The sequence below is a fragment of the Scomber scombrus genome, chromosome 20, assembly GCF_963691925.1.
Source record: "Scomber scombrus chromosome 20, fScoSco1.1, whole genome shotgun sequence".
Lineage (NCBI taxonomy): Eukaryota > Metazoa > Chordata > Actinopteri > Scombriformes > Scombridae > Scomber > Scomber scombrus.
Genome location: NC_084989.1, coordinates 12634293 through 12662240, shown reverse-complemented (window position 1 = coordinate 12662240; position 27948 = coordinate 12634293). Strand labels below are relative to the sequence as shown.

General features: G+C 41.4%; 1 protein-coding gene across 1 annotated transcript; it reads right to left on the bottom strand.

Moving 5' to 3' along the window:
- Positions 1–31: 31 nt before the first annotated feature.
- On the bottom strand, positions 32–27857 carry jph1a (junctophilin 1a). Its single transcript, XM_062441171.1, has 6 exons — positions 27315–27857; positions 24298–25066; positions 8057–8175; positions 849–1564; positions 642–738; positions 32–468 (listed from the first exon to the last, which is right to left on the bottom strand). Exons 1-5 carry the CDS (start codon positions 27691–27693, stop codon positions 658–660), a joined length of 2064 nt encoding a protein of 687 aa, XP_062297155.1. The 5' UTR covers positions 27694–27857; the 3' UTR covers positions 32–468; positions 642–657.
- Positions 27858–27948: the final 91 nt, after the last annotated feature.

Genomic DNA, 27948 nt, shown 5'->3' with positions numbered 1-27948 from the left:
AAACGTCAGATGGCAAAATAGAAAGGCAGCTGTTTGCTCCTGTCATCTAAAAGTGCATCTCCACTCTCGTCCAGCAAAAGTCCGTCAGCCCACCGCCATCTTTGCCAGAGCTGAGCTGTGGGAGTGCGCTACAGAGACCAGTGCTTGGATCAGTACACATGTGGGTTTTAATTACTTCTTTTTTTCTGACTTTGTATGATTGGTTGCTTTTTTAAACTTTTTTAAATTTTTTAAATAAATCTCACTAGACACAACATTGCCCCTCAGCTTTTAGAGAAGCCAGAGGAGAGCTAATTCATGGGGCTGGCCTCAAGAAGGCCCATGACAGGTTGGTGGTAGTGATGCCTTCCTCCTTTCTCTTCGGTGTCATGCTGATTCCTAAACACCTACAGCTGCCCCCATGTCTCACTGGCGCCATTTTCTGTTTTCAAGGCCGGCGATGCAACTGTACTGGTTCCCATGGTTTCACTGCAATATAAAAACGATTTTGTTTGGATTTTAATTGGGTGCTTGTCACTTTTCACACAGATTGTTGCCCATACACAGGACACAAGAGTAAAAAGGGCAATTTCATTTGAAGAAATATATTCATTCATGTGCTCCTCCTACATTTTTGTTGATGAGTAGATGTGTAAACTTACCTGAGAAACAGCATCATCATGTCAGAAAATGGACAAATATAATTGCAAGGCCAATATTCAACAGCATTACCATAGCAACAAGGATTGAGTTAGGACCCTGAAAAAAAAATAACATTATGATAAAGATCAGATATCACATTAAAATCAACATCAAGAGTTTTTGGTAGTACTGAAAAACACCTTTCCTACCCCAACGTTGATACTTACTGTTTCTTCCGTGCTATCTGCAATCTCCATACTGGCTTTCTTTGTGTCTGCGAGGCTCTTTGGCTTTAGGGAATCCTGCTTCCTGAGTTTGGGGTCACTCTTGCTCTCCCGTAAGGAGCCTTGCTTGGGAGTGGGGGTACCGTAGGACTTGGGTGGTTGTGGAGGCATACGTGCCAGGGCCAGGGCACTAAGCTCTTCCTCTGGATCCTCCTCAGGTTCTGGGGGTGGAGGGGCCCTTATAGGGGCTTTGACGTAGTAACTGTGGTACTCGCTGTGGAGTTGGCCATTGACTGGGATTGCAGGAGGCTGTGGAGGAGGAGTAGGTGCTGGGGCAGACTGCTGACCTTTAGCGGGTTTAGGTGGAGCCTCAGTGTGCATTTTAGGCCCATCAACGATGGACAGCTTCTCCTCTTTACTCAGCTTCCTGCTAGACCGTTCTTCCTTGCTAGTTTTATGACTTGACTTCTCTTCTTTGCTTGTCTTGCGAGAAGGTTTTTCCTCTTTGCTGGTTTTGCGGCTGGAGCTGTTGCCTTTCTTCTTGCTGGAGTGAGGCGAGGGGGGAGGCGACCCTCCAGGACTGGTAGCAGGGGAGCGGGGAGGAGTGGTACCTTTGCGGTAAAAGTGAGGAGAATCTTTTGGGGATCTTTCCTTCTTTTCAACTGGGACCTCTTTAATCTCCACAGGCTCCTTCAACTGTTGTTTTAGGTAGTCAGGTCCTGCAGAAGTGAGAGACGTGACACACATTAACAGATAATCCACAGATGTACACACACACACACACACACACACACACACACACACACACACACACACACACACACACACACACACACACACACACACACACACACACACACACACACCTATACACCTATATACATGCCTCAATGACTCAATGTCAATTTACTGCTCACAAAACTATTGAGTGTCTATTATATATAGAGTAGTAAATGAGTGATTGAATAAGTGATTTCGGGCACAGCTATCTTCTTGTTCACAGGGATTTTAGCTTTCAGAGGAAGCAGTTCTTAGTTCTGCGACAAATGTAACATCATGAGAGCCAAAAACTTGGTCTAATACCTTTCTCACTCACACATATACTGAGAGTATTACACACAGGCCCGACAACATTTAAATACCCCATTATCTGAGGTTCAGATATAGTTCGTTGATGATTAAGATGAATAGAACAGAGCACTCTTATCTATCTACTCCTGCCTCACCAGAGAGCTTCACTGTGAGCTAGATTTAAACCAGAGCTGCCCCTAAGCATAGTTAAACTTCCAAATCAAATATTCATGAATCAACATTATATATGCAATCATTCTGAGGCAGAGAGGGAGGGAGAAATAGACCGATTAATGCAGGGTCACAAATGCCATTTCACAAAGGAAGCCTCCTCTGCAGACTCATCTTTATCATCAGTCATTCTTTTTTATCAGCGTGTTGTTTTCCTGGAAAGGCCCTTGTCACATTAATTCTCATCTAATCCAAACAACACGGCTGTACAGATAAAGAGACTTGACCCTAAGGTGCAATGATGCCCCCTTTTTCCATTTTGTGCTTTGATCCCAACAACAATCTACTGCAATCTACTTCCTGTCTCTCTACCAGGAGTGTATGGACAGAGGTCCTGGTTAGTGATGACAAACAGTGCAACGGCACTACTCTTTACTGCATCAAGACTGAGTGCGCACTCCTCTTTTGACTATATATGCATTTTAAATTTTCATTATGGACATTATGTCCTTAAATGCAAGGACAATAAAACTTGAATCTGAATGTATGTGCCTTTTTGCATATGGGAAAAATCCCAATGTATCTGTCCCTTTTGTTCTGTCCTGAATTATTACTTATTAGAGACATCGGGCTCTTTGTTTGACTGTTTTTTCCATTTTGCCTAAATTAGACTGTGTCAGAGTGACTAAGATAGGGACAATGCTTCTTTGTTTGGAGAGCATCAGATGGTATGAGCAGAAAAGGATCCTCCGCATCCCATATAGCCAATTTTAAATGGAAAAAAATGAATCTAGAAACAAGAGGTTTATATTGTAGGTATGTAGGAGGAATCATTTTGAAGACAGCTTACTGAGTTTTAACCCTAAACTCTTTTGGTTGTTTTTGTACCCTACCAGCTCACTTCCAAATGCTAAGACATTAAACCATCTCATATACTCAGTGTAAGGTGATCTCATGTGTCATTGCATTCAGTATTGATTGAGTTATTGGGTTGGAACATCAAATCCAGAAAGTAACAAGTGTATCCAATCCCACATGAGCATAAAGGGCCTTATGGTGGAATCTTTTAGCCCTCATACTCATACTCATACTCATAAGCCCAAAGTATTTTTCAGCTGCATGACATTCCTAATTTGTTTCATAACTACCACAACCAATAAGACCCACTACAAAGAGCCGGGACACATTTGAACATCTGTGGGGCTTAATGTATCTGCCAAGCTTAATTTCACACCATAACTCAATAAGAGTTAAGGCTTCGTGGGCGGGCCTGAGCAGTTTTGTGCTGTGCAGGGACAGATTCCTCTGAAGGGGGTTCCAGGCATTTTTTGAGTGGTTCTTGTCACCAGAGCGACCCTAGCCTCACACTCACTAGAAGTAAAACACCTGCAGTCAGCAAAAATTACTTCCACTACACTTCTGCAGCTATTTTCAATTTCACAAACCCCCAGAATTAATGCAGTCAATTAAAAGTCTTTCGGCATATTCTGATTTTTATTTTATTATTCTGTCAGAAAATGCCATATCAGTTGATATATCGTGTGGTTCGCATGTGTTGATCCTCTCGTGACGAGTGAGTCAAGATTTATTAGAAGCGCTCCACCAAGGAATCCTGCCAGGTCAGCAGGAACATGTTCTGGGACTCAATTACCCAAATGGCCATGGTGTTTCTTTCATCTGAGGATTGATCAACTGGACTGAAGAAGGTCATTAAAGTAGGCCATGGTATTACTCGTAACCAATAAAATATAGTCAAAAAAACTCAACCCGCCCCAAAAAAGCACAAATAAAGACTAGAATTCCAGCATTTTAATGGATTATTTGTCAAATTTAAGATCAATTTGATCAAAAACTGTAATCTCCTACAGTGTCTTTTCCTTCTAAGTTCATCACTGTCTCTTTGACGTTATTAGAATACAAGCTTTTGTTTAAGCTGTGGTTGCCAGTTCTTTTCATGTTAATCCACGGTGCATTTTCTGCTCCAGTGCACTCTTGGCAAAACACACGCGCTGACAAGCACGCACACAATCGTTTACTCGCATAAAACACAACGGATCGGCTGCGTAAGACCCAGCCTAACCCCTGCTGACCTTAATATGAGATGAACAGCAGTAACGAGAGGGAGCCTCAGTGAGGCTTGGGTATGTGTGTGCATATGTGGATTTGTGTAGGCGTGTATATGGGCAGGAAGGAGTACAGTACTGCATGTGCAGTAATCATGTCTCTTGCCAGTGTGCATCATACTGGCTCCAGCAGAAGATTCATAGGGGGCAGTAGTTTACAATATAGTGTTATAAACCTGAGAGTTAAAAGGGTATCCACCGTTTTTGGCTGACAAGCAAAGACTGACTCAGGGCTGTTGCTGCAATATTAATGTTGACAGCTCTTGCCTGCCATTAAATCCTTGTCAGATACACAGAGCAGTCAACAAAGACAAAAGTGTATATTTCCTCAGGCAAGCTGTTTGGTTAAGTGTTTCATTGTGTGTACATGTCAAATAAAATAACACATCTTCCAAATAATTGTGAAATTGTTTGTTTTCTTAGTTGATGATGCATTTGTTTAGCTTTTGCTACTGAAATTACATTTTCACATTCTGATATTGATATACTGTAGTATATATGTATTAGTCTGGTCTGTGGGTTGCAGTCTAAGCATGTTCTCTACACAGTTATATTTATGATTCATGACTCAATTTGTGGCTTTTTAGATTTTTCTCTTTCTTCCTCCTACTCACACTGGCAGATGGGCAGGGGGAGCTGTCATTGTGAGGCCAGATTACATCCACTGGTGTTACATACATACATACATACACACACACACACACACACACACACACACACACACACACACACACACACACACACACACACACACACACACACACACACTCATGCATGTACATATATACATTTGCTCCCACCTGCAAATAAACAATTACCCTTTGTCTGAGGCACCTGGTTTAGTGAAATGTCATGCTCGCTGTGCTTTGTTTGTAAGTAGCCAAATGCAAAGGAGAATGTAGAACCTGTTTATAACCATGGACATGTGATTGATGGAGAAGAGTGGACTTGAGTTTTACTTCTATCATGAATATCAGTAATATATCATCACAGTGATGTAATGTTCTACCTGCCTATACTTTTAAAATGACTATTTCCACAAATGGGAAAAATAAGAAATGTTTTTTTGAAAGTTCGCCAAAGCTGTTTGAAAAAGGACTTTACATAATTTATGTGGCATATCCTTGAAAATCATAAAAAAGTTGCAGAATAACTTTAAACGTCAGTGGAACTATTGTCCTGAAACTAACTCCACGACAACTGCTGCTATGAATATAAAGCAACACCTGTTCATGTCGAATTTTTGGTCCTGACAGGTCCAGGCTTTTATGGTTCCACCTGGTCCAAGTTTACCTTGACTGGGTCAAACAGGGCGGAGCAGGATCCCTGCTGCCCTCCCCCCCCACTCCCAAGTGACTGTCTGAAGGAAGGGACAGCTGCTCTGCATCACCCTCGGAGAGGGGAGAGTGCGGGGCCGAGCTCCTCTCAGTGGATAAGGATTTCAGCTATGTCTCCATTAGACCCCAGTGAGCATACATCAGTGACTAATATAGCCCAATTAACGTCATGCCACAGGCCACGCCCAGCTAACCCTCACTGCTCCCCTCCAGGGTGCTGTGTGTGAACCAATCATAAAGGTCAGGGTCCTGTTCCCTGTGACCCTCTCTTCCCTTTTGAAGTACACACTCCGAATCTGGGTGATAATCTGCTATGAGTCTGAAATGCCAATTACAAACAACAAGGGGTTTAGACCCCTGGTTGTTACCCTAGAGGACTTATTAGAAGCTGAGGGATAAGGGTAAGTGAGAATATTTCCACTGTAGAGGTAGACATTGAGGAAGCAAAGCAGATTAGTTTGGTAAAGTCAAACAAGTTCCTGTTAATGCATCAGATATTGCCTCATTTTTAAAAGTGATGTCCCACTGTAACACTAGGACAGACTATGTGATCATGAAAGGGAAAATGAATTCTACACTGAAAGGACACAGATCATGTTTTCTTTAAAGTTAACTGGAGTGTTGTTCATTTTGCCAGGAAGCTACAAATAGGGGAACTTGTTTACACTCAAACACAATATAACCTGCCAAAAGACGAACCCCAAACCAACAACAAACAAACTAGGCCATTCTTGACTCCCTAAACTACTCTATTCTTGGAGAATGTGACTAATATAATACAAGACAGACTTTCATAAACTAGAAATAAAACTAATTTATGGAAAAAATGGGGTTAGGCTTTTTGCAGGTGCCTGTCTGGCTTTCAGCTGGACTTACCAGCCATGCTTACGTAACTGAGCGTTTAAACGGTGCAGCTCAGATGTCACCCTGCACTGCACATTATTATGACATCAGCCACTCTCTCATTCATGATCTGACTTATAAGGCAAGGACATTCTCTGCACAGACTTGTGAACCCAGAGATCATCCACCCTGCCAAGCATGACCACTGGTTTCCACAACACAAACAAGCCGCAGGATGTCTGTGGCCCGAGTGGGCCATTTCTGTGGCTTAGTAAAGGGACATGCTTGAATAGGTCCCATTGTCAATCTATTTGTCACCCACTATTTTGTGGTAGTTTTTGGCAAGGACCCAAGGTCGGCTTGCTCATGGGCCTAAAAATATTACACACAGTGGATGAGGGGAGCCTGGCTGGTATACATTGTAAATAAAAGTGAGCACATGTATATGACTATATGCTTTTGAATATTCAAGCGTTTTCAGGCAATATTAATAGAATCTGAAAAAATAAAGCAATGCATAATTACAAATACTTTTAATAGATCATTGTCTGATGTTGTCCTCTCTGTGGCCTTGTGTTCCACCTCAGACCCCACCTGAAGCTCTTTGACCAAAAATAATTTCTATCCCTCACTATTATTATATGTCCGGCGTTGCCTTGTAAAACTCAGCTTACCTTGTAAACGAACTAAACAGAGTTGAGTTGACACCCTACTACTGCTACTGGATAGTATGGAAGTGTGCCTGTTAAACTTCACGGCAGAGGGAAGATGAGAACAACTTGGTATTAAGAGCAGGAGCCCTTTGTAGATTTTCTTGACCATCAGTCATACACCTGTAAGCCATTTCTACACTCCAATAAAGAACTAATATGTTATTATATGAAAGGATACCATTAAAAGAACAAAAAGCATTTTCTCACTTATTTTTTGGCAGAGTTTATGGCTGCAAATTTTGTTACAACAGGCCTCTGAAAGCAAATACAAGGCTTCTATCCAGAATACAGGACCCTACTTCTAGAAGGCTCTGCTTTGTCTAAGCACTAACACAGTCCTCCATTGTGGTGTTAGAAATCATCCTCAGTACCTCCAGTCTTCGATTACAGTCCCAGAACACCAAACCCTACACTTTTGTCCACCCAGAACAAGCTCATTACTGACTCAGACACAGCCTGTGTAAACAACTCTGAAACTGTTCAAACACCATTATTCATACAAAGTACCCAAGTTTGCCCAATTCCCAAAGACACAGAGTGAATGGACAAAGTTGTTGCTTGAGGATGGTGCAGTTCAAAAAAGGATAGTAAAGGTGAAGGGGGGGGGGTTTGAATATATTGGCTGGGTGAACCACTTATGTGTTAAAGGCTCCCTTGTCTAATAGCGTGCCAAACCTTGCCTAAGAGCATGCTTACATACATAGCTAGGAGGACATTCGTGTAAATGTTGCCACTTGAAATAGTCCTACTATTGCATCTCAAGTGGAATAAACACATCTGACCTCCTCAACCCTTCAGTGCACCTGTAGTCTTTCTCTTTCTCATTCACACAGTCGGAGTGTATCCTGTGAGAGACACATACCCCTACTAAATCTGCGTGATGCCCGCACTTTGCCACTAGGACCATGCTTTACAAATGTGTTGTATATGGAAGTTTGCTCTTAAAACTTTACCTGGTTGGTAAAAGTTGGGGGAGAGCTCCCTGGCAACCGCCCTGGCAATTTCAGAGTCGTGCACAGCAGAGATGGCAGCCTGGTCTGCAGCCTCACTTTTTGTCCTGGCATGGGCCGTTCTGGAGAAACAAAGAGAAACAACATTAATATTGCATATATAGGGACAAAGTGATACAGTAAGGCATATGAAGGGTGGTTGATGCCTGTTGCCCCACATATATATTAAGTAGTGCAACTACATAGGCAAGCACACATTTTACATTTTTATATTATAACTTTACCAAAAATCATTGGTCTGCGTACTTGACATTCCCCATCACCATCATCGCTGACACAACAGCTTCCCTGTACTATCCTTTTCTCTATATCCTCCTCCATGCCCATCCATCCTTCTGCTTCTTTCCTCATCTTTGAGCTGTATCACTCAGCTTGTCCCTCTTGGGGATAACATAACATAACCCCCACCCCACTCATGCTTCTATCTCAAATCCAAATCCTGATTCTCCAAATGGAACTCAGCCACATCCAAGCAAGACCTTAATCCAGTCTGGAGCGCTGCGCTGCTGCTGGACCACACGGGAGCAATGCCCAAAGCCCCCCCCAAACACACACACACACACACACACACATACAGACGCACTCAAGCACATATTATATAATACATGCTATATCATATCATATCACTGAGATTCCAAGTCAGCCAGTAATAAAGTGCACAAATAAATAAATATATACAAATGAAAATCTGAGCATTTTCAAAAGTCTAATAAAAAAATACATGATAAAATGCCACTTTTTTTATCAAACATTAATACATTTATTTATTCGGAAATTTTAGAGTTTTTAGCAACCAAACAGCTGTAAACTCTAACGCTAAAACCATCACCTATTTCAGAGCATGAAGCGTGCATCCACATCTACTCAAAAACCAAAAGGCAGAAGAGTAATACGTTTCGGGATCAATGTGAGCTTAGCATTAGCACTCAGAGGTATTATGGGAGCGTACCATGGTGAGACAGACAGAGGCCGGGGGTGACCTGCTTAACAAATCCCTTGAAAACTCCACGAGAGTGCACAAGCACAACACACAAATACTCAGAGCCATGACTGTTGGAGACCATGTATGTATGCTGTGGGTAGGGAAGTCGTATCCTTCTGCTACCACCAGATTCCCTCCAAAAAACCTAATTACGCAACAACATGAAATGCATCAGTTAAAGCTGGTGGATTAGTGTCTTACTGAATGAACAGACACTGTATGAGTGGAATCCTCACAGCAAATGCTCAAACAATACATGACAGTGCAACATGGAAGGCAAGGATGCAGATGGGCTGTCCAAGTATCACTGTAAGTATTGACAGCTGTGCCTGCTGCCCTGCTTAACCCTACTCATCCATCTTCCTCTCCCTCTTTCTTTCACCATCCCATCTTTCTTTCAATCAATGCTCCTGTTTTTTTCGATCCCCCCTTCATTTGTCTATTGACGTTGCATTTTGTCAACCCCCCACATCCCTCTCTTCCTCCCTCCCTCTGACTTTCTGTCAGAGTGACCCCAACGGACAGATGTCTCTATTTCGGTCTTCTTCTCTGTCCTTGGACTCTGGGCTGTCCTGTTTTTGACGGCCTAGGACAGTGAGATATTAAAATGCATGAAGAGCCATATGCTGGCGGGAGAGACGGTCCATTTCCTCTCCAGAAATAAGTCCAAGCATCACCCAGAGACAAAGGACACACTCAGGGCTGTGTTTACAGACATCACAGCCTCTGGAAACTATCTTCTGCAGCTGCAGATAGAAATGTAAGAATCACTGAATAAGAATTTCACAGAATCTCAGTCACACACAGTATAACACACAGTGATTTGCTTCTTGCTTTGAGTAAAAACATGTAGGAATTACACTGCTGTTGCTAAAAACAGGTAAACTGTAACTTCATAGTCTTACTTAAGAAGATTTCACTGTTAAAAACGGACATTAAAGCATGCCAGTTATATCACACCACTGCCATGTCTTCTGTAGATATTTGCTTGCCACATATGCAACCACAAGGACATGCATGCGTCTATTTCTGAAATGTGTGAAATGTGCAGCCAAGTGAAAGGAGGCATGAATGTGTCATGAATGTATACAACATGCCCATGACATATCCTAAGGATCTTAACAGTTCCCTTTAGTTAGAGTGGGCATGAAGTCACGGGCAGACACAGGAAGCGATGCAGACTGTTCCGAGACAGGATGTCTGGTGGTGGGAAGTGACAGGCAGAGAATGATGGGAGTAGAGGTGTGATAGCAGTGGGACAAGAGGAGAGTGAAACGGAAGGTGAGAAAACATGGGCGTGTGGAGCAGAGAGAGCAAAAGGTGTTGGTTAAGATCTTCCTGGCATCAGTTGTAGACACTTTTAACTAAATTAGTGAACAACACCAGCACCTTTCAGAGTGCATGGACTGTCACACCTGCCATCATTTATTTTTTGGTCCACCTGGGGTCAGTGCAACAAACTGAACACAGATACAGAGCAACATTAGCATTCATTTGGAGTCATACACAGTATGTGTACATCTGACGAATGCAAGTCCAATACTCACACTCCCTTAAATTCTGTCTTTGTTTCCACTGGTTCCTCAAGGAAATATCTGGATCTTTAGGTGCTAAATGCTCCACCATGTTCAACAGCTAGTTGCCAACTTTGTTTGTCTGCTGTTTGGTGCTGCACATATAGGGTACTGGGTGATTAGTAGAGCTTCTGACGAGGCTGATAAAAGAAATGACACCGACCCAAAACACATAAGTTGGGGGCATAAAATGCTTTGTCAAGCTCTACAGTAAATTGCAGTTTTATCAATGTGTCACTATGAGTGACCCCTATCACATTACACGCATCAACTGACCCCTGAATGTATCTTCCAAACACATTTTTTCAGGAGAGATTATGAAACTCATCGTCTTTTTGACCACAGATTCAAGGAAAACTGTCAGGGTAAACAACGGCATGCATGCTCACAATCGACCTTTAAGAAAGTTTTAAGTTCTATAACTTGTCAGACAGTCTGCAGCCTCCCTACGTGAGGCCAATCTGCTTCTGAATATAAAACAACACCTGCTCATGTCTAGTTCTGTGCTCTGCAGGGTCCCCTTTCTGCTTGTGTACTGGGGATAGGTCCAAGCAAATCAAGGTATTTGAATCCAACGTGCACACAGGCATAAACAATAAACGGTCATACTGGGCACCTGCTGGCACAAATGCAAATATCACACAAACACAGCACACACAGCAGTTTGTAGAATTTTGGACAAAGAGTATAAGGGAGAAAAACTCTGATTCAGCTCCTTTTGGACTGAAACACCATTTGAGAGACATTATTGATGAAGGTCTGGCAAGAGCCATGACCATTTCATTACTGTGACAAATGAATTGTGTGAAAAGTGTTGAGTCAGTTTGGCAGCTACTGTGGCGGATGCTTCTTCTCTCTGTGCAATGTGTGTCTGTGAGCAAGTGTGTGTGTGTTTGAGATACAGAGTGGATGAGGGTGAGAAAAAAACAGAGAAAAGGAAAAGGAAAATATATAGAAATGAAAAAATAGAGAAAGACTATCAGGGGTGTAGGAGAGTGAGACAGTGAGAGCGTGAGACAACAAGACAGATATACAGATTGCCCCTCCAAAGACTTCTGGGAATTTAGAACTGCTGAGGTATGCATCTCAGCTTCTCTAATTTTACTGTAGGATTAAATTTCAGACTCGAGCTCACATGCGGCACAGTGCATCCTCTTTTAAGGTTTAGCATACCACAGAATATGGTATGCATGTATCTGTATGCTTATTCCTGTGGCCCCTGTGTGTGTGAATGTCTGTGTGACTGTGTGCTGTGTGTGCACGTTCCCCCTAAGTGAAGCTTCAGTCCATCGCTCCCCAGGCTATGGCCTATTTGAGGAATCTATCTCACATATGCTGACACAGTTCTGCACCCCCTTCCCCTCTCGGTCCCCTCCACCCCCTTTGCTTCTTTCTCTTTCCCTCATCTTCCTTCCCTCCATCAGAGTGACCCATTCTCCATTCCCCCTTCCCCTCCGGTCCAAGCATGGTAACTGGATTGCTGACTGGAGCAGTATATAATAAGGTAGAAGATGAGTCTTGACCTTGTCCATGGTAAACATCAGCACTCAACAGTTTTCCTTTAAACTCCATCACTCCCTTTCATCGCCTATGACTAAGAGAAAAGTACTACTATAGAGCATGGGTCACGTCTCAGGAACCCTTTAGATAAGGAATGTTCCTGCTTTGAGTGCACAGACATGCTTTTGAAAGGATACTGTGTGTATCAAAAGAAAGTATCTCGCCCAAACAGTCCCTGGGTCCATAGCTGCAGCACAGAACATAATAGAAAGTCTGCACAAATTAGCACTTTGCTTGCCCTGCACATATCTCTTATATCCGTACAGTCCTGCTATTGAATCCCCGGCTGGTGCTAATTCAGGATTACTAAAGCATGACTAAGACCATTAGTGGTTTGCTAAATCTAAGCAAAATTATTCAGGAATTATTCCTGGGCTGAGGTCTGGGCTCACATTACCAGGGGCTGCATTCGTGGGGACAATGGCTACAGTAAATGAGGCTTTAAATGGGAGACACAGTGGCTGTTATTATGAGATAAGCTAACTTTATCCTGAAGAAAGAGCTACGGTGCTGTGTAATGAGAATATTTGGGCATGATCATGTCTACCAGATACGATATACTGTACTTGAAGCATTTTAGATGTCAGAGCATCCTAATAGGTTGGCAGGCTGGGGCTTTGTGCTTATTCTGAAAACATATATCTACATATTTTTAGTAGAAGCAGAAATATACTGTACATGCACAGCATTGCTAACTAAAATCAGCTAATCTAATATTCTCTCTGAATGAGGAATCTGAATGTTTTTTCTTCACATTCTCCTAAACATACCAGGTTTTGGTGTATAAAACCCCCCAGCTGGCATAGTATGCAAATACGAATACACTGGACACTGCAGCACAAGCACCAGCATAAAATCCCAATTCAATTCAATACAATGCAATTCAAGTACAGGCCCTTGAGTGACTGGAATATGGCGTGACAATATTAAAAAAACACTTGCAATGGTGAAAACATAAGGCAGGGAGCAGGGAGGTGGGACAATAAGCAGAGAAAACACACGGCTGTGTCTCGTAATGAATAGTGCTGTCAGATAGAAGAAAAGAATACAAGAGAAGGGATGGAGACACAGTGGTCATTACGCCTATTTGCACAGAATCCGAGGGGGAAAGCTATGTATGGTACATATTTTTATTTTGCTTTCTTGCTGAGGGTTGGATGGGGGATTGATAGCACTCTACTGTTTCTGTGATAAATATGAATCTATAGCAATGTAGTTAGCTTAGCTTAGCATAAAGACTTTGCATAAATCTGCTGACCAGCACCTTGAAAACATATTATTTTTTGGCAATAAATGCTCAATTATTTCTTTATGAAATGCAGTGAACATATTTAGCATGGTTAAATCCCTAAACAATCATAAAACTCTGTGCCCTCAAGTAATGCATGATGATGTTTACTCATGATATAAAGACTGGACAGGCCGGTAGAGACAGATTGAAAACCAGTTTCCACACACAGACTTCTGGGAAGAAGAATGAGCAGAATCACTTTTGATTAAACAGGGGGAAAAAATCCCTAAACGCTACTGACATTTTGGGCTGTGGATTAGAAACAGACCTAATCTCTCACTGGTGTTCTCTACTGTAGGAGCTCTGCGCTGAACCCTCCACTGAGACCTCGCCTGGCCTTCATCCAAAAATACATGCTTACAGGTATACGTTTGTGTACACATCAGCTTCGGGATTTTAGTGTGTGATTCTGTTCTCACAAAGTACTGTGAGTGCACTTACTGAATTACTGTATCATGGTAAATAATGTATGTCTATATTTATATGAGTCTTCAAGGTTCAGAGAGTGACACAGAATCCCTTTGCTGAGATGATCCCTCTGATTTTGTTGAAGGGTAATGGCAGGGATTCAGACCTTGGTTCTGTGCTCGTTGTGTCAACACTGATAGTGAAAAGTGGTCACAGCTGACCACAGAGGGGGAATGGGCAGTGGTGGCAAGGGGTAAACTATTTCACACACAAATTTGTGAATTATTGTGATTAGGTTGGGATGGGATATGGGGATGACAATGTTTGCAAAATTTCATGAATTGCTGTTCTGTACTTCATCCACATTGAATTCTGTCATTGATTTAATTTATTGTCCCACCTACCTGCCCAGGTTCTATGGGTGGAAAACAGCAATTTTGCTAAAACCTAGGGCAATGCATCTCTCCTTGTCTTATACAAGGTTCATGTTTATTGTGCACTGTCCCTGTCAAAATAAAATAAAAAATACAATTAATTACTGAATCATTCCTAATTAGCACCAAATCTAACATTATTAAGGAATGGAGAAGGACAACAAATCCAAAATTATTGAGTAAAATAAGGTGAAAATGAAGGTGATAAAAAATGTCATTATCAGGAGTTTTTTCTGATTTACTGAATAATCACTAGTCTGTAAAATCTTGGGATTCCTCTACCGAGCCACCACATAAATGCAGATAGTGACCTCAGCAGACTGGGATATGCTGGATGTGACCAATGCTCTTTGTCAATATTATTGATCCAGGTTCTCAGTTACATTCATTCAGTCATGAAAAGCAGTTGACTCATTTTCAGTGCAACAGCATTCCCTGACCTCATGCTATCTTAAATTTGTAAAAAAGAATCCTAATGAGTCCAACACAGGGAGGTATAGAGATTTTACATTTGGGAAAAATAGAATGTTGGTATTAGATGGGGCATTGCTATTTGCAGACACCCTGAGCTTGGGGTATCAATATAGGAGAAAAAAAAAATCTTATCATTGCATCCCCATACAATTTCCCACTATTTACCAGAGTCAAAAGTTTTCAAATCTAAAACTAATATTTGTCATTTTTGCTGGACTTAAGCAATGAATAGCTTAGCAGAATTAGTGTTTATCATTTTCTGTCGAGTGACTAATTGACAAATTGACTGAAATTGTTTTTGGCACTAAAATGAAATAAAGGAAGACACTAATTAAAAATATCACTTAAGTCAGTATTCAGAATTCAAGATGATCCTCAGGGTTTTGTGTGACTGACAGGCAGGATCTGTCAGTCATACAAGGCTCAACAGACATGCTGTCACGTGACCATGGAAACATTACACAACATACACATGCAAACACACATTGATAGATACAAAAGCTTTTTAAATGAGGTACCTCACATGCAAATGGACTGTGTGAACTTCAATATACTCTCTCTCTCTCACACACACACACACATTCTCACTGCATGAGAAGTTAGAAGGACGTGAAAGACGTGCCATAATGAGACCTACTGGGACTCATGGAATAAGTGTGAAAAAAGGACAGCATTTATGAACAGTGTTTGGATTATTACATCATAGTTATGTGCCTATAATAATAGCCAATAAATCTATTGTGCATCTATAACTGGAACCATAAGCATTACACAAGCCTTCAAAGATGAACCCCCACCCCACAATGTTAAATGAATAGCGCCTCTTCACTCTGCTACTTTATAAAGAAAATCAACAAATGGCTGACACGATGATGACGGCGGTGAGGTAGTATCCATGGTAACCACCAGAGACACTTGAGCAAGCTGTCCAACCAGACATCTGGCCTGTATTAATGAATTTGCAAATGAACAAACCCACACTACAGCCTACTGTATGGGTATAATCTTGCACACCCTTGCAAACACACATGCACATACACACATGCAAACCGACATCATATCACATGGGCATTCATTACCAATGTAACTAAATATGGAAAACAATGTTGGATTTTGCAAATGTGACAAATACAAGTTGAAACACTGTACAAAGTGAAACACTGTAAACTTGGAAAAAACAAAGAGACACAGACTCAGAGACACACGCACACACAAACAGCCGCTCCATGGTGTAACTCATTTAACTACGAGGCTCAACATCCGAAGCTGAACCTATGTGAGTAAAGGTCACATTGCCTGGCAACCACTTGAGCTTAAGGAATAGTTTTAATTATGGTCTGTGCTTTCCTCCAATCTCCTGTCACCATTCACCCGACTATATGTGCACACACACAAACACACAATAATATACACACAACCATCAATTTCCTCTTCAGCGCAAAGCCAACAGAAGCATTAAGTTACATCTGCCCACAGCTGCAAAAGTGTGATGTAATCTTCACACAATCTATGTTTTATGGCTATTTAAATGACTAAAAACAACCATGAAAGTGACATTAAAAAAATGCACTCTTCTTATGACATGTGTGTCAGGTGTTGCATCATTGCAATACCTTCATCCAGAGTATTATGAAAAAGTGACAGAAATCAATTGAATATTCTCATTGCATGGTATCGCCATGTTTACAGTTAGACTGATTCTACCACATCCTAATGAATCTTGAACACGGCCGCACATACAGTATAACCCGTGGATGTGATTACAAGAGCGGTTGCATGCGTCACGGAGAGATTCTATATGGAAAAGCAATACCCTGAATCAACAAGAGAAGTGATAATTCCATAATCCAATCCGTGAACATCTGGAGTGAAAGCTGCCTAGCTAGCCAATCAGAGTGGCTGACCAGATTTAGTAGGGCACGAGGCAAAAGCCAGAAAGATTGTAAGAATTGCTTCAGACAACACATACTGAAATGACAGATTTTTATTCACTTCATCTAACCATGATGATGCCACCATCATCTATTTGTATAGTATAAATTATTGAGATTTTGCGTCTGTCATATGTATGTACTGCCGGTTAATAACATTTTGTGAAATGATGATATACTGTGGGATCATTGAAATGTATCTACTGCAGTATCATCTCTGATTGGAGGAGTCCATTGCTGACTGCAATGAATCAAAAGGCTTGCTTTATGGCAATATTGAATTTTTAGGATTTTTGAATCAATGTGAGGAAGTGCTTGATTTGCTGTTTGCTGTCCTCCAAAAATAGACATTCCCATTATCTATGAGCATACAATTTATCTGTATAGTGTGTACATGAACATACAATAGTGCACATATGAAATTACAAATACTGTGATTGAAGAAGTCATTCATATCACCGACCCTTAAGTATAAAACATGCAAACACCTACTTAGCTAACTTTTTGACAGGCTACTAAAATACAGCAGTATGTTATCATTCACTGGTAATACAATTATTGGTTTTAAGGTTTAAAGCATGCTTTGGCTCACCAGCACATTGTCACAGTCACAGTCTACATACTGTTAACTTATTTGAAGACTGGCTTAATTTTCTACCAATGATGGTCCTCTGGAACAGATTAAACATAGTATTTTGGGCTGCCAGTTAGAGCATGGCGCTAACATTAACCTGCACTGAATCGACATCTTCCTGATATTGAGCTGCATCACCTTAAGCAGAGCAATCAACTGAATTATCATATCATAGTCGTACACCTATAAATCAATAACTTCTATCTGGATTTTCCTCATCAGCACATTTTTCAATCACTGATCTATGACTGTGCTGTTGAGCAGGTGTATAGAGTTAGATATGATTGCACATTGACATTTGGGATTTTTTACATAAAATCTCATCACATGACAGGGAATTCTCTGGAGGATAGCGACCACACATGAACACATACGCAGAGAAATCCTTAGAGATCTAACTAACTGAACAGAAACTGATTTGCTTGCGTTCATTATATCTTAACATCTCGAATCATTTAACTCACACCACTGTGTCTGACTCTCATTAACCTCTGTTACATACACAATTAACACAGAAACAGGAAGATGCTCTCCATTAGGGAAAAAGTGCATCACATTAGCTGTTTAATGAAGAAGATACAATCTTGTGGCAAATTCTTCATAAACTAAGTCGAGGAAAGATTGTAGAGGAAAAGGGGGAGTAGGAAAAACCATCTGAACAAGGTGTGCTTTTAAATTTTTAATGAATGCAGGTGAACCACTACATCTACAACAGCCTTGGACTCCACATGATTCCCCCCTCTGCCAGTGCCTGCCCACCCGCCTGCTCGCCCGCCTGCCTGGCTGACTCATCTCAGTATTTCTTGAGAAGCTGCAGAAATATGTGCCATTCTCAGAGAGATTACAAGCCACAGCCGCACAGTGTAATGGCATGTCGGTGAAACCCAATCCTATCGCCACTGCTGTCGACACGGTCCAGCGCTCCACTCACATTTACACACACAGGCTGTGCTCCTCTACTCCCCCAGGAGCAAGGCTTTCATACAGTGTAAGTCAGTACATTTAGTCTATCCAGGTCTTCTACTACACAAATACAGAATGTACTCTACATCTTTTTTTTCATGGTTTTAGGATATATTGCGAACTTCTGTTTCTGGACTGAGAGGCTTTGTATTGATTTCTGCCAAAAATCTTCTTTTTACACTTATCTTCCTACTGTCTCCCACCAGGAAGGAAAATATTAACAAGGAAGTGGATTATTTATAGATGTTAACTCTCACTTTGAAAATGTATTCATCTTTTCTTTATCTCACTTATTTCTGCATCATGCATTTACTGAAGTATGGTATCATACTGTGTATTGTGAATTTACTGCTTTGATCACTGGTTTTCTCTAAGTGATGCTCTTTAATGTCTCAACCCTGTACAACTAGTTTAAATGTTTTGCAATGAGGAAAATACATGGCCACTCCCTTCTGTTTGAATCATGCTTTAAAATATTGTTACATCCGATCTGGTTTATGTTATTTACTTTCAACGTTATTTATGCTTCATGATTGATTACAGATAAAGTTGAGCAATAATTTCATATATTCATTGGAATCACATCACTGTGATATGATCGTATGATGTTGTTTCTGTTATCCAAATTTATTTTGTAAACTATTGATGCTTCCAACCGAACTATTAAAGAAAACTACCCAACTACGTTTCTTTTGTTTTACACATTACAGTTTGGTATTGTGTGATGCATGACAGCATTGCATAACTCATTACTTTTAGTTAGCGTTTAAGTGGGTATTGTTGTGATTTAATCTTGGACTTCTGTAAAGTTGAGAGACACAGGACCAGAATAAAGACAAAAAGGTTGAAATCAAAGCAGCAGAGGCTGTGATATTCTGACTTTTTGTCTCTCATATGTGTTTAATTTGTGATGCAGGCTTTCTGTTTGTAAATCTCAAATCTCAAGTCTAGTCTGAGAGAACGGGTTCATAAGGGTTGTTTTTTCAGATTTCAAAATCTCCACTCAGACCTACATTAAACATTATATGACTGTTTTCACAGAGTAGCACCCCTCATGATGAGTAAATTCACTTTGATTATTAAAGTCACTGGAGAAATATATCAAAATTCGAATATATCTGTATTCATTTTGAGATAATGATTTCATTCATGTTATATTAATCCAGCCTATAACAGGACAATAAAGACTCAGATGGATTGTGCATCTGCCTTCTCTTATATCACATATCTAAACTGCATTCATGGTTTCATCTATCAGTTCAGGCTACTAAATATGACTTTATATATTAATTATGTGAATAATATATAGTACAGAATAAGACTACAATACATGTTGTAGTTAATTGTACTTTGGGTCATTTGAAAACTGCTGGACTGGCTCATGACGCATGTGCTGTTGCATCAGCTACATTATTTATAGCTCTTTCATATGTATTAACTGGCAATGACTATGGTTATTAATGTTACTGATAATATCAGGCACGTGGCTGGTTATTTTATACTTTGTGTGTGTGTGTGTGTGTGTAGGCATTTGATTCTGTCAGCAATAAATGTTGTATTAGCTCACACCATTACATTGCCATAAATATGAGACAGGGTGAGTGGTACATGTCGGGGGATAAATATACTGTATGATGTGGCTTGCTTTACTCAAAGTCATCATTCAGGCAACTGGCACTACTTCCTTTAGTTACTGTACACTTTGTACCTCATTGCTACTGTACAATTTGTCACTCTATGATGCATGCTTTTGAAAGATGTGTGGCACCACTTATGAAGTGGCACCAAGCATTAAGATCAAAAACATGCACACAAAATGAAGCCAATTGCACCTATTTGGAGCAGAAGAAGTCATCGACGCAGAGATGGAAAACATGATGTACTGAGCGTTGGGATTATTTTGTTCACATGTTGAAACAGCCTGATCTATAACTCTCTCTAAAAAGGGCAGGTGGTGAGTGGCTGAGGTCATCACACAGCAGGTGATAAACAAAAACCCCTGGACACAAACGCAACACATAAGCTACACACACTTTCTCTGTTCTCTTGCCAAATGGTAGCAACCTTATCTTGTCTCTTGTATCCAAACAAACAGTTTCTCTCATTCTCTTTAAATCTTTCCCTCCCATTTTACACGCACACATGCACACACACACACGCGCATTTAGGAGAGATGATAGTGTGAGTGAGATGGCGGGCTGCTATATCAGTGGTGGGATGGGTATATATTCCTGGCTGGTGCTGATAAGCCAACTGATGCCTTGCCTTATTTAGTCAGTACTCACTGCTGACACACTAGCAGAGTAGCACACACCGCATGCACACTGTATGGGTTTGTATAACAGTGTGTGTGTGTGTGAGGTGTTTCTGAAGAGAGGTGGGCTCTGATTGAGTGGATGCATATATGTTGAAGTATGTGTGTGTCTGTGTGTGTGTGTGTGTGTGTGTGTGTGTGTCCAGTGAGAGAAACAGATAGCGAGCGAGAGAGAGAGTAAATGGATACACATTAACATGTATTTTTTCTAATATGCACAGTTGATAGATTCCTATATCGAGTAAAGAAGCAAAATATTTTGAGTAAAAATATTGCAATATTGGAGAAAAGCTTTGTGTGTGTGAGAGTAGCACAACACATTTTCTGTCATTCGAAATATTCTGTACTTTCACAAACCTTTGTTATTAGCACTTTAATTGTTTTGGTTCATAAAAATACCCCACTGTCCTATTCCAATGAAAGTATGTACACTTTTTTAAATTCACAAAAACAGCAACTTGTCCACCTACACTCAAATGTGCAAAACTTCTACTTTAAATTACATATGCAGATCTGAATTGCCATCAATCTGACAAATCCAAATCTGTCCAATAAATGTCTAATGTATTAATAAAAGTGAAAATAAAACAGGCCAGAAACAACTTCCTTGGCAGAGGTAAAAATATAATGCTAATAAACACCTAAATCATTCCAGGATATTATCAGTCTCAGCATTTTGCTGATTGCTACTGCGGGAGGAAAAAAAAGCATCACATAAATATCGTTCCGGTTTGGGAGGACCTGCATATTAGGTGTTGGTTAACCTTTCACTAGAGCCTGCAGAGCAAACAGTGCTATCAAATAGAAACACACACTTGGCCTCCATTCACTGGTTGGCTTTCAGTATGTTTGTTTTGGCGTTTTTAAAAGGAAAACATTCTTAGCATTGTAGAGTAAGCGCGCTAAATCAGCTTAACTTGGGAATAAACTAAAACGTAAAAAAATTAGACTAATATGCAAGTACTGTTGGTTGTAGCTAAAGTAAGGTTACTTTATCCCAATCCTGCTTTTATAAGATAGCATGGGGAGTGATGGGAAAGTTAAGGGTGGGGTTTGACATGTACCAAAGGTCATGACAGTGTAACATTACATATACTCACACAAAACTCAGCCACTAGGATACATAAACTGCTGGTCTGTAACAAAAAAAGGCTTGGTGGAATAAGCATTATGAAGCTGAAAACATTTCAACAGCACACATTTTTCACTTATCTCAGCTCACAGGCTTCTGACACAACCCCACCACACATATAACCACACACCCACTTACACAAACGGACACAAGAGCGTGTTGAATGTGATGTGTGTCCATTTAGCATAGATAAGGGTGACAAAATAACTGTGAATGGGGGGTCACGGACAAACACAGAACTCCACTCCACTGCATCACACTAGCTCTCTATCGATTGGCTTATCACAGGCATGAGGTCATCAGCTCCACCCTTCCCACCAGGCTGATGGGATAGCTCTTCTGTAGTTACTGTATTTCACAGGGGAGGGGTAGGTGTGTCCCCTCTGTGTCCGTTTTTCCGCTTTCCTTTCATTTTCGCCCACTCAAGACTCCTCAGAAAGCTTTTGTACGGTCAGCAAACCTGCCACATCTTACTTCTTATTTAATCAACATTTATGTCCTGGCTCTCTCACTTCAATTCATTTTCACTCTCTGTCTTTTTGTCTCTGTCTCCCTCCCCTCAGTCCCTGTGGATCCACCGGGTATGCTCTACATTCAAAGACAGAGAGTCATGTGACTGGAGCTGGATCGATACGAGTGCATCTTTTGCCATGCACTGTATAATGAGACTTACATAACCTGCTTACAACTGTCACAGTCTACCATTCTGGCTGTTTATAGCACAGCCTCACTCTTAACTGAATGGACATGATAACATTTTCTTCTTTTCAGTCAGGATCTTGTTTTGAGGTTATCAGCACATAATTGAGCAGCACGTACCAGGCAGTAATTTGATCACTTAATTCAGTACAAGGGACAGGGGACCTTGTTTGCTGCAATAAACACTTTGTATCAGCTTGAATGCTTTTACTGTTGTTGCTTTGGCGCTACACATGAGGTCACGTGCTTCCTTCAAGTGTAAATTGTTGCTCTAATGCACGGCTGTAGAGGAGATGAGATGGCTCATTATCTTTTTTTCTCTTTTCCCCAATCTCCCAGACACAGACATTTAATATCATGGGTCTTCTCTGTGAAATAAAACAAACATATGCAGGTGTTTTAATATCAGCAGGTTAAATCCACCTTATGTAATCATCTTATATCCTTAATATCTGCAGAATAAAGCGTTTTTTCTCTGTGCTTGCCGGAAAGGAATTATTCTGTTTTAAATATAAAATGATATATATATATATATATATATATATATATATATATATATATATATATATATATATATATATATATATGCTAATTATTCTTTTAGTGCTAATTTGCTAATGTTTTCGTGCTAACATGCTAAACTAAAATAATTAACATGGTAAACATTATATCTGGTAAACATCAGCATGTTCGTATGGTCATTGTGAACATGTTAGCAAGGTGACGTTAGCATTTAGCACAAACCACGGCTGTGCCTATGTGCAACTGTGCCCAGCAGGAGTTTACTTAAATTATAGGTCATTACATATATTTTAATTCTTTGATAGAATTACTAATTTTTGCATGTGAGTATGACCATTTTCATTGTGATGAGTGTGTTTGTCTGTGTGAGACACCTGTGATTTAGAGTATTGAAAATTGTTGCAAATCATTCCTGTGTTCATACATGCACATTTAAGTGCACTTCTTGAGAAATCAAAACAAGTGTGATTGCTTGGAGACCTTTTTACATCTTGTACACATCCACTCAGTCTTCAGCCTAATAATTCCCTGATGCAATGAAACCAGAGGATGTCAAAGCGCTGCATACCCTGAACTGTGTCCCAGTCGGGGGGAGACTTTAAATGAAAAGGTCACATCTCATCCACCTGTTAAAGAGCAGATGCCACATCAGAGCAATACTTGGCAGGGGGAGCAGGTATCGTTGTTGGGCACACGAGACGCACTTGGCACAGGTGCAGGTATGGCTATATTGCTCATGCACATAAACATAAAACAGACACACAAATCTCTCTCACATACTGTCCGACCAACACACACACACACACACACACACACACACACACACACACACACACACACACACACACACACACACACACACACACACACACACACACACACACACACACACACACACACACACACACACACACACAGACAAGATGCCTGACCCCTCTCCCTGGGAATGAAAGATATGGGCAGAGAATAGAAACAGAACCTTTTCCAGGGATGATCACACTGGCTACACAAAAGCCTTGACTGTTGACGATGTATAAAGGTCGTAGCCGTTATCATGGGACTCCACTTACACAGGACTGAGCCTTGAATCAGACCAGAAAATATTTGTCAAACAGGCTACTGTCTCACTCTACCATGGGCTACAACAGAAAGTAAACTCCTGAGGATGTTCACTAGTTGTAAAGAGCCATGTCTCTTTTGTGTTTTACACAGTGGATACCTGCACGCACATACAGAAGCATGAATGAACACACATACACACGCTACCTGGAAGATGCTATTTCCACTTTACTCCTGGCAATGGCTCCTGCCCTCTGTGCCCCCTCCACGGCCCGATCCACCTTCTCTTTCGTTTTGGGGTTCTTAAGAGGAATCAATTGCTTCCTTATTCCACGCACCAGCACGTTATTTTTGTACTTCCCTTCTTCTTTGGTGCCATCTGGGAAAACTGTGCACCCGTAACCATGGCGCTTGTTGTTAAGCCATTCTCCCTCATACTTCATCCCATTGGATCTCTCTGAAACACCAAATCCATTGCGTTTGTCGTTCTTCCATTCGCCCATGTAGGTCTCGGTCGTGGTGGCATCCACATGGTCCTCCTGAAGTAGGTCCTCATCTGGCAGCTCTCCGTCACCAATGGATATGGTAGAGTTGGCATCACTAGAGCTGATGCGGCTCATGGTGGCATCACTGCGTGCAGAGCTGCGCTTGCTGGAGATTGAGGTCCGAGAGTCAGACTTGCGCAACTGCCTAAGGCTGCCGAAGAGTGAACCCCGGCGGAACAGGCCCTTCTTCTTGCCGGTGACAACCTCGCTGTCTGAGTGGAAGTTAAGGACAAAGCCACCACGGCTGCCTGTTGGCGTGTCTGCAGGAGATGAGAGGTCCTGAAGCACTGTGCCGTTGCTCTGCTCAGAGCGCAGGGAGGCCAAAGATGTACGAAGTGGAGAGCGGATAACGGTGGCCATGCCATAAGGAACACTCTGACGTACGCCGTAGCCATGCCGCATCCCACCCATCCACTGGCCTTGATAGGTACCTGAGAAACAGGTAGACATGGGGAAATTAGTCATACCAGTCATAACTACTGTATAAATCAGATCCTATACGGAACTGTGTTTTACTGTGTTTATCAAAATTAGAGGTAAGTACGTTAGATGGTAAAAGACGTGAAAGCTGTAAGTCAGAAATACAACAGTTATAAACAGCAAATATTTTTCCAAAAACAGATTAAAAGTTATGCTACTTTCTATTTTTAGGTGCTTAAGACGGTGAAAATCCATGTTTCAAAGCATTACTTGGGTATACTGAATTATGCTTCATTTTCTGAGAAACATTAGCAATCAGTTCCAGGAGGAGACAGTTAACACTGGCTGGTTTGATAAGGCACTGGCGGGTTTGATAAAGCACAATCAGACGTGGTCTTATTATATTTTAGCAATGGCTCTAAAATCTTATTTACAGTTAGTTTTTAATAATAAAACCTTTGGTTGATATTTAATAGTTAGTCTTATCATGGTGTTATTTGGTGTTAGCATTTTCTCTGTGAACCTTGCATCTGCATATCTGTACTTAAAACAGTCCTTAAAGCAGCATTACCTATGGGAACACAGAGGAGCCTTGCTTAAGGGGTGCTGAGTATGTCAGCTAATGAAATGTTTTCTCTCCTTCCCCTCAGATCTGGGACTGTGAGCATAACTAACTCAATCACGGAGATTTGATTAAGGTAGTGATACCCCCACTGACAGTAGGCACATTCACCACTATCTGCTTGTCTCTGACAACAGGGAGTCCCTATGAGTCACATAATGAGAGGAATACTTCATTAATCCCATTTGGCGCTGCTGAGCCCAATCAGCATGTGCTGGCCTACTGTAGATTCTTCAGAGCATCATATTACAATCGTGATCCTAATAATAAGAAAGGCTTGTTGATCCAGCACTTGCATCAGACAATGAAATAAGCCATAATGGTCAGATTCTGAGGGAAATGATATACTAGCCTGGGCAGGAATTTAGATGGATAAACAGTGTGAGATTAACAGGCTGACTCTGCGCTGCAGTTCAATTCGGTGACCCTGCAGATCAAGTTATCAGGATGTTGCAGGGTCAGATGGCCAGATGTTCTGTAGATCCTCTAGGATCAGCTGATTTCCCAAGCCCGGCCCTCTGTAACCATCATATGTGAGGCATTTATTCCGCACCATAAGGCCTTGGTTAGTGGAGATGATGCTCACAAATCACCCTGCGACTTGTTTTATAACCAGAAAGAACTGCTTACTTCCACTGCCGCTTGCAAACACTTGTCTGTTTGATGTTCACTGTCCCTGATCACACAGTTCTCTAGACAAACTCAATCTGTTAACGCAGCACTGATTAGTGACATAAAAGCTCTGACAGAAGCCTTGCACTAACCTCTCACTTTCAACAAATCCAAGAGTGTGTGTGACTACATAGATAGATTTGTGTGTATTTAGAGCACTTCATAAGGTCATTTAGAAATTGGACGATTCATCCAATGTTTAAATGCACTTTGACTTGTTTCCACTGTAATGCACCAGTTTTTTCTAAAAACAAGTGTCAGTCTATTGGCACTTTGCAGAACTGCTACCAAAAGCAGAACTTTTCTAAGAATGTGTATTAAACAAGTGTATTATCATTGTAAACAGTGACACACGTACTGACAATCTTCAAGTGATGTGTTATTGCAGCGAAGGTTCAAATGTGAGAATGACAGAGACTTAGGTGATAGTCTGGCTATAATTGGCTCCAAACAGAATGATTTGCTCTGATTTCAAAACTGCTTTAGACAGGGCATGGTGCCACTGAACAGGCAACAGGAGTCACTCTCCTCCCACTGTCATATGAGAAGCAACCAGTAGTTGCCAGATGAGATGCGCCTTGGAGTAAAAGAGGAAGCATTATTTTGAACGGCCTCGAAAAAGTTAACACAACCATGGTAATAAGTAATAATGATGCACTTGACCACGGTGCGCAGTGCGCAATCTCAGCTTCAACTCAGATCATAACAGATGGAGATTCATGCACTGATGCGTTTCCATTAGCCTCCCTCAGTTTTAGTCTGAGCATCCTCACACACACACACACACACACACACACACACACACACACACACACACACACACACACACACACACACACACACACACACACACACACACACACACACACACAGGCTACATAACACATCACTAGTCACAGCCATTAAAGCGACACACACGTAAGAAACAAACATTGGGCCAAATTTATAAGACGCGGTTTTCTTACCCCCATCGCCATAGGTTTCGATCCCATATCCATCTTGCAGCCCGTTGCTCCAGGTACCATCGTATCTTGCAGGTGTGTTGTGGCTCTGCCGAATGCCGTACCGACCCTTAAAACCATGACTCCACTCTCCGCGGTAGATCCACTTTCCCTTGTTCTCCACACCGAGACCATGCCTCTTTCCCTGGGACCAGTAGCCCTTGTAGGTATTCCCGCTGGGCCAGGTGTACACCCCTACTATCTCAAAGCCGTGGGACCAGGATCCGGCGTACTCGCCCTGGCCCTTGGGTCCGGTACAGATGCCGTGTCCGTGGGCTTTGCCATCCTCCCACCCCCCGCAGTACGTGCCACCGTCGTCGAAGTCAAACCTTCCGCCCGTCATTCAGATATAGGCTGGAAATAAAGCAGATCGTGCGCTGCTGTAGACTCAGGCGTCTCCAGGACCGAGGTTGGGGGATCCAGGACCGGTGGTGTGTTGGAAAGGATGAGCCAACAGGATGGTGACTAGAGGTACATATACATTGGAGGGTCAGGATAGTAGGCTGTTACTTCCAGACATTGACATATAATGCAAAAGGCATGCGTAATGGTAAGTGTAGAGGTATGAATGGTGGGCGTCATTTACCGGAGGCGCACG